General features: G+C 41.9%; 1 protein-coding gene across 4 annotated transcripts in view; it reads left to right on the forward strand.

Annotated features, from left to right (window-relative positions):
* The window catches only part of Greb1l (GREB1 like retinoic acid receptor coactivator), a 265485-nt gene that overhangs the window by 191098 nt on the left and 60662 nt on the right, over window positions 1–13725 (forward strand). For all 4 annotated transcript variants that reach the window (XM_031364954.1, XM_031364953.1, XM_031364956.1 and 1 more), the window contains 6 exons: window positions 3672–3788; window positions 4582–4701; window positions 5616–5753; window positions 7641–7826; window positions 11673–11999; window positions 13249–13377. In XM_031364954.1, the coding sequence (XP_031220814.1) occupies window positions 3672–3788; window positions 4582–4701; window positions 5616–5753; window positions 7641–7826; window positions 11673–11999; window positions 13249–13377 (1017 nt within the window). The remainder of the gene's footprint in view (window positions 1–3671; window positions 3789–4581; window positions 4702–5615; window positions 5754–7640; window positions 7827–11672; window positions 12000–13248; window positions 13378–13725) is intronic.

Below are 13725 nucleotides of genomic sequence, written 5' to 3' on the forward strand. Positions count from 1 at the left end.
CTCCCTCCCTTCCTCCCTTCCTCTCTCCCTCCCTTCCTCCCTTCCTCTCTCCCTCCCTTTCTTCTTACCTTCCTTCCTTCCTTCCTCCCCTCCTTCCTACCTTCCTTCCTCCCTCCCTTCCTTCCTCCCTTTCTTCCTACCTTCCTTCCTCCCTCCCTTCCTTCCTTCTTTCCTCCCTCCCTTCCTTCCTCCCTCCCTTCCTTCCTTCTTTTCTCCCTCCTTTCCTTCTTTCCTCCCTCCCTTCCTTCTTTCCTCCTTCCCTCCCTCTTTTCCTCCCTCCCTTTCTTCCTTCTTTCCTCTCTCCCTCCCTTCTTTCGTCCCTCCTTTCCTTCTTTCCTCCCTCCCTTCCTTCTTTCCTCCTTCCCTCCCTCTTTTCCTCCCTCCCTTTCTTCCTTCTTTCCTCCCTCCCTCCCTTCTTTCGTCCCTCCTTTCCTTCTTTCCTCCCTCCCTTCCTTTCTTCCTCCCTCTCTCCCTTCCTTCCTTCCCTCCTTCCTTCTTTCCTCCCTCCCTTCCTTCCTTCCTTCCTTCCTTTTCTTCATAAATACTAAAACACTTGTGTGAAATTTCATTGACAAATATTTGAAAGTGGATGTTCATGCTCTTTGCAGCTGCCAGTTGAAGACAGATGTGGAGCTGCCTGAGATAATGTAGTACTAGACAAAGCTCTGCTCTCACTGTGTTCCGACCAGAAGAGTCAAAATGACAGAGACGATAACCAGAGTTTATTATGCTTCTGCTGTGACTAGCAATTGAGGTTATAAAAACAAATAGTGTCTCATAATCCAGAACAGCTGATAGGCCTACAAGATCTTCTAGTGTGTTGTAGCCAGCATTTTAGGAATAATTGTGGGTGGATCCTTAGAGGAAATTGGTCTTAAAAAAAGAAGGAGTGATGTCCAAAGGGTTGGGGGAAAGACAATTCATATTCCAGTAGCAGCAGAAACATGCGACAAAAAGAAACAGGGATGCGAGTGCAGTAGCACATACCTCTAATCCCAGCACTTAGGAGGCTGAGAAGAAGTTAGCCTGAGCTACAGACAAAGAATCTGCTTAAAAAAACAAACAAACAAACAAAACAAAACAAAAACAGGGGAGAGGGTTCCTAGAAGAAAGAAAGGAGGAAAATTACAAGACATGTGCAAGAACTTTCTTAAATATTGAACTTGAAATATAAGATGTACAGCCCAAAGTGGCAGGCAGTGAGTGGTTGGTGGATGAGAAAGGAGCCACAGGAAGGCAGGTTAAGGAGCGTGGAGTTTACCCTACACTTGTGGAACAGAGAAATGACCTGTTCTAGAATTCAAACCAGGTTATTTGGGCAGTAACATGTAAGAGACAAGAGGTAGAAATGCTACTGTGGGGTCATCTCACAGAGTAAGGGAGGGAGGCCAAGGTCCTCAGCCAGTTAACAGGTTGGGAAAGGGAAGGCAGAATGAGAGTCCTCTGGAAATAAAATCAGATGGGCCTAGCAGGCTAATGTGGGCCTGAGGATGGTGTGTCTCAGCCAACATCCTTCTTTCTGAGCTAATGATGCTGTCACCTGAGAAAGGAACTATAGAAGGAGGGACTGACTCTCTAGGAGAAGATTGTGTGGGCGTGTGGAGTCTGAATGAATGGAGCCATTCATTACACGCTGATGTGTGCTTTAGAGGAGAACTACAACCTGTAGGTAAAACCATCAAGTTAATATCAGGCATGAAAGGAAGAGGCAGGCTGTGAATGAAGGATGGAACCCTAGAAAAATCCAGTGCTTAAGAAGAATAAATGGTAAGACAGAAGGAGACAGAGAGCTGATCATTTTACTGTCTGTTCTGAAGGTTAACCATCACAATTGACAAAACCCACCTTGTTTTCTCTCCCAACCCAGGAACTCTTGAAGTATTTATCTCTTAATTAGATATGAGCAAACTAAAACCAAGTTTTCAAAATGGTGAGGAAAAAAATTAATGAAGTAATAGATCAGTAAACATCTTAGTTACTACAATCATCCAGTTGACTTCATAATGCAAGAATTATGCTAAGCAGTTAAGAATGCATTCTGCTACTGGCAAAGTATGGGGGTTCGGTTCCCAGCACCTACCTCAAGCAGCTCAAACTGCTTATAACTCGAGTAACAGGGATCTGATAACATCCTCTAGCCTCTGTAGTTATCACATGAATGTGCACAAACCCACACATAAACACACATGTGTACACATGATTAAAAGTAAACATGAAGATTTATTTGCTTATTTACTTATCTGTATCTACCTACCTATCTATCTATCTATCTATTTATTTATTTATTGTTTATGTTTTTGTTTTTAAGACAGGGTTTCTCTGTGTAACAGCCCTGGCTATTCTGGAACTCTCTTTGTAGTCCAGGCTGGCCTCAAACTTACAGATCTGCCTGCCTCTGCCTCCCGAGTGTGGGGATTGAAGGAATGTGCCACTACACTTGGACCCTAAAGATGAAATTTTAAAAAGAAAAAGGAATTAGGCTGATAATTTCTGAATCCCTACTAATCATTCCTAGTATTCCCAGAAGAGAGGAAGCTGTTCACTCTTTGCCTTCTGGTGGGCATTTACAGTTGCTTTTAATATTCTTTTGAAAAGAATTGGATATGAATTTGACTGGGCCTCTAACATTTGGTTTATTGGGAATACAATGGACACAGGGAGGTTTGGTAATACTAGGAACACTGAGGCAGCAAACTCCACAAAATGGGGAATTCAAGGTTTTTCAAAAGAAAAGAAATAATCACAAGAAATATGTTCTGGAAAAAATGGAATTACTATAGATTAAAAAGAACCTAAAATGGCTGGAGAGATGGCCCAGTGGTTAAGAGTGTGTACTGCTCTTTGCGAGGTCCTGAGTTCAGTTCCTAGCACCCACATCAGGTGGTTCACAACTGCTTGTAATTTCAGATTCAGAGTATCCAACCTCTCTCTGGACACATGCTCTCACATGCAGGGATACACATATACAACATTAAAAGAAAAAGTAAATCTTATTTTCAAAAGAGCATTCTGTACATGTCACCTAATTCAAACATAGAGTTCCTTTTTTTAAATTGCAGTTTGAACAAGCCATTTCTTTAAACTATTTCTGCTTGATGATATTTATTAATCACTGTTGATTTTAAGTATAATTTTATTGCAGATATATTTTTAAAAGTTCAATTAGCAGTATCAATGAAATTATATAATGACTATGTTGCTTCTGACTAGCCAGAACACCTGAGAGCCTGTGCAGAGGAAACAAGGTGGGCTACATGAAATAAATGATGGACTTGGGCAGTGGGCATGTAGTATACATTATATAGTTCTCTCTCCTTTTGTATGTTTGAAATTTTCTATGCAGTCAAGTTAAAATTTCATCAAGCTTACCCTTATTTTTACCTGCTGTCTCCAAAGACTTCTTCAAAAAAAGAATTCTAAAAGATTTCTCAGGGTCCCAGGAAATTATTCCTGGCACATCTAATTTTTTATTTATTATAGTCATTGACATGCCCAACATTTAAGTTTATTTAATGAAGGCAATTGTTCTGGTAGTTGTAGCTGGTTTTATGCAACGAGGCTGTCCTATCTTAATTTTTCTGGAATGCTCGAGTGTGAGGTTTACCAGATGTCTGCCACTTCACAATGTCCTTCAAACCTCCGTTCTGATCTGAGGCCTCTCTGTTCTACAGAAGCAGCCAATGGGACCAGTGGCCATGGAGGGAAGAGCAGTACATCCAGTTCCACTCCATCTCACCCTGGGAACTACTCTTTGTCTCCAAGGCCTACCTACACATCCATAGATCAAGGTACAATGTGTGTGCATGTATGTAATGGGAGGGTACACATGTACATGTGTGTGAAGGTCCAAAGTCTACATTAGTTGTCTTCCTCTATAGCTCTCTACATTATCCTTAGAGACAGGATCTCTCAATGAACCCAGAATTCACAGTCTTGGCTAGACTGGCTGGTCAGAGAGCCACAGGATCCTCTTGTCTGTACAGTATTGATTTTAAAGGCATATGCCTGGCTTTCTTATATGGATTCTGAAGATTGTTCTCAGATGCTCATGTTCATGGCACTTACCTACTGAACCGTCGCTTTAGCCCAGTGCTACAGATTGTTGAATAATCAATTATCTGAATGTACTCTGTAGTGCTCCCTTTGCTTAAAAGGCCACATTTTGAAATTTCATGATTGATGTGAATAGTAACTGTTAAGTGAGTTGGTGATTCCACGTGGAAGAACCTAGCTGAAAAATAAGTATTTAATCAAAACTATATTCTTGAAAACTCAGATCTGTCTTTTATTTACTGAAGTACAGAAACTCTGTGCTAAAAGAGTTGCATGGCATTAAATACTTTTTCTCCATTTACCCACAACTTAACAGGGATGTCAATAAGTGAAGTAAACTGTTTCCCATTGTAAACTGCAAAATATATGGTTACAGTTACTAGTGTAGCTTTTTCTAACTCTACCATTGCCCATAGTAGAGTGACTCAGACCTCCGTGTAGATCAAAGGAAAGGTCCTATGAGCACTTGGTATTCTTCCTTTCTTCCCCATTGCTGAGGACAAAGCTGACTTTCCTTTTTGTTTTCAGCAAACATGTTCATTTCTGGCCCACCAAAGAAACGGCACAGGGGATGGCATCCTGGGTCACCTGTATCCCAGTCTGCTCTACTTGTGCCAGTTCCCACAGTTCGTCCTCTTTCAAGAACTGGTGAGATTTTAACTGATGATGTATTTAAACATTTCCCTTAATTAGTGGTGATAAGTTTTGCTCCTACTCTTGTCCTCTGAAAGTAAGCACCCTGAATCAATCATTGTCATTAGCAGCAGAGTGTAAGAGTCTTGGTAGTATTGTGTCTCCATAACATAATCCTTCCCTATAAGTTCAGGTACTGTTACAACTGACCTTCGTTTTAACAGTGTAATTGGTGAGCCATTTGTTGCATAGGGCCTACCGCAGGGCACACGTGGACTCAATTTGTCAGAGTGGTGCTGGAGTTGACATGCTGTGATTTATTCTCTGTGTCATATTTCTTGATTACTCTGGCCTCATGGTTTAGTCTGTAGCTATACTACAAAGAGCTACTTGGCTCTCCTTCATAGTCTCCAGACTGTGTCCAAAGTTGTCCTTAGCTTAGTGTGCACACAATTGTCCACCTGTTCTACTAGGGAGACAGTGACAAGTGCTCCAACCCTAAGAACTGGGTAAGGGTCTTTACAATTTCTAACTTGCTTAAGTAGTTTTGAAGACTCCATAGAAATCTCATATCTGCAAAGAACTATGGAATGTGTTACAGTTGCTTACAGACAATGGTGAGTGTCTGTCATGCTTCTGTTTCCAGCTTTATGTATGGAAATCCATATCTTTGTTTACTCGGGGTTGGTAAATATGAAATACAAAGCTAAATCCACCAGAATGCTCAGTGGTCATTATCTACAGTGATGTGATTATGGTTGGCTTGTTTTCTTCTAATTTTTTGTAATGCATATGTTAAATTAAAAAAAAACAAAACTATTGGACTTCTAAACCATGCCTTTAAAGTATTAAAACTGTAGTGATTTCTGAAGTTTTTCAGTTAGCCCCATGCCTAATCTTTCTTGTCAAACAATCTTTTTTCTTTCCAGAGCCCCTTTTATCTACCCCAGTTCCACAAACCCCATTAACTGGAATTCTCCAGCCCCGGCCTGTCCCTGCGGGGGAAACTGTGATTGTTCCTGAAAACCTGCTGAGTCACTCAGGGGTTAGACCCGTGATCCTGATAGGTAAGATGGAGGAATTCCAGAGCTAGACTTCTGTCTCCAGTCCCTGCTCTGTGGGCTTATTTACTCTCTCGTGAGTATATTTGTCTGTCTTTATTGGCTGTCTCAGTTTTCCTTGGCTACCCCCTGTATGTTGTATTAAGCACATGATTTAAAGCTGAGAATACGGCACTCGCCCTCACGAATCTCTCTCTATCCAGTGGGGGAGTCTGACCCTTTATCAGCGTCAACAGACACTATCACTGCACACTCCAGTAACAGTGTGACACACTGGAATAAGAGAGAGGTTCACAGCCAAGGGCTTTGAGAAGTCTTGGGAGAGAGGGCTTACTGCTGCCTGGAGGAGTCTTAGAAAACCTTCAGACTAAACTCCCAGCTGCGTGCGGAAGCCTGCACAAAGGGGACCTGTTGAGGAAGGGAGACAGTTCAGTCGAAGGAAGCCAAGCCTCGAAGAAAAGAAATAAGCTAAGCCAACTGACAGACCTCACTTCTGAAACCCAGCAACAGGACCGCCCTTGGGGCATAGGTCTGAACCAGGGGGCCATCTCTGTGAGAGAGCCACTCTGTGGAGTCTGACCCTCCCTGGCTGCTGACTGCAATGAAATTAGGATTGGTTAGGGGGTCTAAATTCTAAGATCCCAATTCTTACATTCTACACTGAGTTGAGTACCTTTCATACCCGTATCTGAAGGTCTTGTCAGGCAGGTCTAGAAACACAGAAGAGAGCATGGGATCCCACTTCAGATGGTTATAAGTCATGGTGCGGTTGCTGGGAATTGAACTCAGAGACTCTAGAAGAGCAGTCAGTGCTCATAACCACTGAGCCATTTCTCCAACCCCAGGCCCTGTTCTTTATCAGTCACCCTATCTGCTGATTCTGGGTCTGAGGGTATTGGGGGGGAACCCCAGTGGTTTAAATTCCATGTGACTCAGGAGGTTCTTAGCGTCAACAAACATAATGCAGCTAAGCCTTAAAAAGAGAAAGAATGTGGGCCTCATTGTTCCTCTAGCACTTGGCTTTTAGGAAGCCCCACAGAGGCCATCTGTGGTGTCACACACTTTTACAACATGGGAGGTAGAGGCATGGAGATCTCTGTGGTTCAAGGCTATAACCTTGTGTACATACTGAGTTCCATTCAGAGCTCCTTCATGGGGCCATGTCTCAAAAGGAAAGGAAAACAAGCCTGAGAGAGAGATGATTTTCTTTCCTGTACCACAGGAGCAGGGTGAGGTGCCTTTCAACATATTTCTATCCTAGGGTGTTTTGAAACATCACTGGCATTCATAAAAACTAGCAGAAAACACCAATATGGAGGCTAAAATAATGAATTACTTGTTAAGAGCACTTGCAGAGGACCCAGGGTCAGTTGTAAGCACCTGTGTAATAAATAGCTCACGACTAACCTTAACTCAGTTTTAGGGGACTCAGCACTGTATTCTGAACGCCATGGATACCAAACACACAGAGACCACACATGCAGGCAGAATACACATAAATATAAAAATCTGACAAAAACAGACACTGATGTTGTAAAAAACACATAGGAAATCTCTAAGCACTTGCAACTGATCAGTAGCATGTGGTTTACCAAGTTTAGTTTATCTTTCTCACCTCCCGGAGCCCTGGGGAAGTGAGACGTTAGCATGGTTTGTTTTCTCATCTGGAAAGAAAGTTGATGAGGGACTGTTTATCATCACATTGATCTTCTGAGACAGAACTGTAATGTTAGCAGTATCCCATGATGGAGAACGCATCATGGAACCAGAGTGGCTCATCTCAGTAGATATAGAATGGTAAACACATAGGTGAAGCCCCAAAGGTGGCTGTATCAGAGTGCCTGACTGGAACCCAGAAACGCTGAGCTAACTAACTTATGTCTTTTGGGGCAGGCTATGGCACTTTACCCTATTTCTATGGAAATGTTGGTGACATTGTTGTGAGTCCTCTGCTGGTGAATTGCTACAAGATTCCACAGTTGGAAAACAAAGATCTGGAACAATTAGGGTTAACTAGCACCCATTTCCTGAGTGTGGAGAACATGATCCTCCTGACCATACAGTACCTTGTACGATTAGGTAAGTTGTTCTATGGAGTCATGGACTGCGTCTGTTTTCAATCCATCCACCAACCTGGCTCACAGTTTCTTTCTTTTGTTTCTGAGTTCCTTTCCTTCTACCCAGTCTTCTAACTTTTTCCTTTCCTCTCTTTTGCCTTTCCCTTTTCTCTATTCTTGTCATAAAAGAGACAAACTGCTCCCTCTGGTGTCTGGTCTTGGGATGCCTCCTAACCTCCTTCCTTTGAGAAGAAGGCCTTAGGGTAAGGGGGTCGCAAAGGTCATGAACCCTTCACTTCCTCTGAACCTACAGTGACTGTATGCAGGTGTTCCGACAACACTGGGGCTCAGCCACATTTCCATTGAAATCTCTTTTATTTTGCAGACTGCAGTGAGCCATCAGATATGCAGCCTAATTACATATTCACTCTGGGATTTCACGCCATTGATTTGCTTAGGAAATGTTTGAGGTGCAAATCTTCATACAGAAACTTTGTATTACTCATGAGGTTTTTGTTTTTGTTTTTTTTAAAAAAAAAAGGTTACAAAATACTGTGGTGTTAAGAAACCACAACACTGTTATAGAATTTAAAAATCCCAAGTTTCAGTAAGCCAGGTACTTCCAATGTTATATACCAACACTGGCAAGGACCTTTAATTCACCAGGAGACTCCTTGATGTGGGTTTTGCCCTGACAGGGGTTTTTAAAGCCAATTTTTCCATGAAACCTGCTTTTATAATAAACCTGTAGTTTGAAAACCTTACTTGTTGGTGAGTAATAACGTGATTTAAATTACCTCATTCTGGCTCACTTGACGTCATGAATTTAATTGCTACATACTCTGGACTGTGCGCTGCCTTCTAAGACATGAAAGTCACCTTTAGATGCTCCCCAAATCAGGGAAGACAGTGCTCTGTAGACCAGAGCTTTTAGTCAAGCAAAGCAGACTGATCACATCACCAGAGAAACCAGGGTCCTAGTAAGTTAAATAAACCATGTGACAAAAAATATAATATCCTCTTTCCAGTTATTAAAACCTCTTAACTTAGAGATTTCTGATTTAATTAAACAAGCTTCTTTTTTCCCTTCCGGATCAATTCTCTCCAGAATTTTACTCCCAGTCATTAGTTCTGCTGGTACACAGCATACATACCTCACCCATCCTTCCTCCCTCCCTCAGTTTTTCCCTCCCTCCCTTAGTCTTTCCCTTCCTTCCTTTCACCTAGGTTTGTACTTCTCTGTCCTCCAACAAGTTGTTCTGGTGTTCTTGAAAAAAAACTTTATTCTGTCCTTATAAGTTGAAGAGGCAGCAAGAATATTTTCACACATATTTCACAGATTATAGACATTTAAAAAAAAACAAAACTTTTAAAATGACAGCTTTAATGCCTTGTATTTCCAAGTACTGACGGGGAAAAAGATTCTTCAGAAAGAAAGAGCCTTTCTATAACAGTCACTTAAAAAATTTTTGTGCTATTTCCCCAGGTAGAAAGCCCTTTGAAGTACATAATGGAATCAGCAGATTTAGGTGGGCTCCCATCTGTTGGAAATGTTTCTTCCTATTATGGTGGCTCCATCTAAGAAGCCCTCAGAACCAATGCTCTGGGAGATAGCTCTCAATGGGAAAGTTACCACTACTGAGCTTGGAAGAGGTGGAGACAAGGCTCCTAGAATCCAGTCAGAACGGAGAGTGGTAGAGCATATATGCTGCTCTAAAAGATCATCTCTCTTCTGAACTGAATGTCCTCCCAATTTTTTCTTAACAGTAATTCAATCAAAACTTTACAAATTAATTTTAAGATAACAAAGAATTCTGGGAACGTGTTATACCACTTTATTTTCTCCCAGGTATCTTTGTGTGGATTCATTATATATCCCAAGAGAATATGTTGCTGGCTCCTGGTCTGCGGCTTTAAATTGGGCCTCTGAGCCATTTCAGGTTTTCAATGGATGACAATAGGAAATGGAGACCAGGCCTGCTTTTCGTTTGTCATGTGCTCTGGTGGAAGAAGACTATAAAAATGATCACTTTCCCTTCAGTTTTTAGTCCAAACTCAGCCACTTTGAGCTCACTACATATTATGAATGCCATGGCTACAAACCATGATTCTAATTTGTTAAAGGTTAATGAAAATCAGAGTAGAATGGTTCCCAACTGATCTAAAAAAGAAAAAAGAAAAAAAGCCACAAATCCTACCGTTCACTTCCACTTAACAAGAGGCAGGGTCAAGAAGGACATGAGAAACCAACATTTTAGGCCAGGTGGATGGAGTCCTAGGGATCAACCGCTCACTCACCATAGTACCAGGCTACGCACTGACTCCTGAAGCTAATACTGTAAGCATTACTGTTTCCTTTTTGTTTCTATGTACAGAAAACAAGCACCCATCTATGAGGTTCCCATTTTCTTCTCCCTGACCCTCAACTAGTTCTGGAAAAGTGTCTTCTCCAATATAAATTACTTATTATATAATTTACAATATAAACTACTTGTTTTCAGACTGTGTTATATTTTGTATAATCCCGCTTGTCTTTAAAAGTGGCTGGGAGACCACTTAACTTGCATCAGAGGAAGAAATGGTTTCTGACTCCCTGTCCCCTCCTTCCAGACAGAGTGTAGTCTTATCTTTGTGCGGTAGCCTGGGGTTCAGAGCCAGTGCTTAGCCTCAGACATTACAGAGTCTGCTCCTGTAGTCAGGAGCCCGTGACTTTCAAGTCTTTGATTCACATGTGGGGAAGGGGACAAGTCAATGCATCTCCTGAGTTTTAATTTACACTAAAGGTAGAAGTCTTAGTTAATTTGTGCCAATTGGATGCTTGCTGATTTTGTTGTAAAGACTGGTTAAGTTTCTAAAGAAGGGGGCTGGTGAGATGGCTCAGCGGGTAAGAGCACTGACTGCTCTTCTGAAGGTCCTGAGTTCAAATCCCAGCAACCACATGGTGGCTCACAACCATCCGTAATGAGATCTGACACCCTCTTCTGGTGTGTCTGAAGCCTGCTACAGTGTATTTATGTATAATAATAAATAAATCTTTGGGCTAGAGCAGCCAGGGACTGAGCGAGCCCGGAGCAAGCAGAGGTCCTAAACATTCATTCAATTCCCAATAACCAGATGAAGGCTCACAACCATCTGTACAGCTACAGTGTGTACTCATATACATAAAGTAAAAAACAAAACAAAAAAAAAAGTTTCTAAAGAAAATAAAAAACAAAATCCCTCTAATTTCAGAGGCCACAGGTCATCAGTATAAGCTTACTTAACTATGGCTGTGGAAAGAAGCCACATGTCATATTTGACAACCCAGAGTGCAGGAGAGAATGAGATGACCAAGCATCCTCTGCCTGGGAAGAGTTGGGGACTGTGAAACATGTAAATTGGAAATGAAAAATGATTCATTTCCCTGTGGATAATGTCAAAATTAGATGGAGACAATCCATTTAAATACTTGTAAAGTATCCATGTAAAATGAGAAATGAATAGAACCTAAAATTGATTACACATCAGTGTGTTGCCTCATTTATTAGTCATCAGAATTCATAGTGCCAAGGATTCAAAATGACTGTTTCTCAGGGCATGCAACGGAATGGGTCTTGTATCTTTGCAAATCCTCTTTGAAAGAGAGAATCACTAAGGTACAGGAGAACAGAGCTAGAGCGCTAGACAAACACATAGCGCCTAGCATCCCACTGTTCATTTAAACCTACCATACTCCAGCTAGCAACTAAGCACTTCTGTCTCACAGTGATCCCAAGCCACAGCTCATACTAACCACACACCATTGCCAACTTCCCTTTCACTTCTCTCTGGCCTCGATTTTGTGTTCTCTGATTGTCTAATGTTCTAACTGTAATTCTCATTAATATAGGTCCTGACCAGATACCTCTCAGGGAAGAATTTGAGCAGATCATGCTGAAAGCTATGCAGGAATTTTCTGTGAGAGAGCGAGCCCTGCCCCTGGGTGCCCCGTGTGCACCCCTGTCACTGGCACAGCTCCCCTGGCTTGCTCGATTAGCTGCCAGTGTGTCTCAGGACCTAGTTCATGTGATTGTGACCCAGAACTCTCTAGCAGAAGGCATTTCGGAGACGCTGAGGCTTCTCAGTGAGATGAAACACTATCAGAGGCTGCCGGATTACGTCGTGGCAATTTGTGCCTCAAAAATCAGAGGAAATGAATTTTGTGTGGTGGTATTAGGTGAGTGGGTTTGAGGCTTTGTTTATTTGTCTTATCACTTGTTTAATGCATTCATTCTGTCATATGTATTTGAGAAATAGCAATTGGAATTTCTGGCATCCAGAAATAGCATCCACATAATTATTCTCTGGTTAATGGCTGTGGTTTCTCTCCCAATTTTAACTTTCCTTTCTTTCTCAAATCAAAGCCCTCAGTGTGGTGGGTGCCCCAGGCCCCTGGTTCTGGAGACATTCTTTTAAAGCAGGTATTCTCATCACATTGTAACCTCTGTCCTTAAAAGATTTTATAAATGTTGGGGCTGGAAAGATGGCTCTGCAGTTAAAAGCATTAGCTGCTCTTGCAGAAATCCTGGGTTTAATTCCCAGCATCCACATGGTAGTTCATAGCTGTCTATCAGTCCTGAGGGATCCAACACCCTATTCCAATTTTCAGGATACTGCATGCATTGTGGTACATAAATACATGCACACATGTGCACACATGCACTGCACATAGAAATAAAAGCAAGTTCGTTGTAAAAAGGTTTTGCAAGTCTTAACCATTCTGTCATGTGATAAAGCACCTGTGCTAGCCAGTTCTCTTTGCCAGGGACTCTCCACACCAAAGAGCCTGCTCTACCACACCTGGGAAACCTTCAGAGTAGAGCAATGACCAAATGTGCTCTGTGCTAGCTCTCAGGGAGCTGCCCCTCAGAACACCAGCACTCAGACTTTCATTTCTCCTCTCTTCCCTGAATGGCTCTCACTGCTTCCTGCCAAAAAGATCAAATCCCAGCGTTACTCACAAACGTGCACTGGCCAAACTGTCTTGCCACCTCTATGTCAGGGTTTTAGAAAGCTTTTCTTGGCTGTGATCATTAATATTTTTAATTCTAAAAGTAATTCTGTACAAGTTTATGTTTTTTAAGGTAGGAACTTATAACAACCATGTAAATACGCTGTTAACATTTTCTATGGACTTCTCTAGCCTTTAAATATCTGCGTGTCTGTGTCTTTATAGTTACAAACATAAAATACACTATTTCTCCCTCAATCACCTGGCATTATGTTACAAAGATTTTGTTGCTGCCCCGCTATAGACAATATTCAAACTGATGTTTCGTATGCACATCTTTCAACATACCATGACCTTCTTAATCAAGTCCCTGTAGTTTTAGATTTCTGTGGTCTCCGACTACATCCATCATCATTAGTGTTGCAGCAAGCATTAGTTCCAGTGATGAGTTACTGCTCTGTTCTCTGTCCTTCAGGTCAACATCAGTCCCGAGCCCTGGCAGAGAGCATGCTTACCACAAGTGAGTTTTTGAAAGAAATTAGTTATGAGCTCATCACAGGGAAGGTCAGCTTCCTGGCATCACATTTCAAAACAACGTCATTAGGTGAGTGGTTTAAGACTGGGCCACCCTGCCAGCCCTAGCTGTGCGATTGTCTGAGTTTAAATCTTAGCCTGGCAGGAAGGTGGGGACTTTAGTCTTCTGCTAGAGTTTTCCTTGGAGTGGTTTAATCCTTACTCCTGGTGACTAACACCACAGGAAGCCTCTAGAGGAAGACACAAGGATACTAGGATTAAAGCCTCAACTCAACTGTAACTTTGTTGCTTGGGCTATTTTCTCTTTCCCTCCCTGGATCTAAGTGTTTTCATGTGTCAGACAGAACCAGAACAGAACATTCTGCCTGCTATTGTATATAAAGCCAGCCAGAGAGAGCCAGGCGTTGGAAGTGCGGTG

The sequence above is a fragment of the Mastomys coucha genome, unplaced genomic scaffold (assembly GCF_008632895.1).
Source record: "Mastomys coucha isolate ucsf_1 unplaced genomic scaffold, UCSF_Mcou_1 pScaffold13, whole genome shotgun sequence".
Lineage (NCBI taxonomy): Eukaryota > Metazoa > Chordata > Mammalia > Rodentia > Muridae > Mastomys > Mastomys coucha.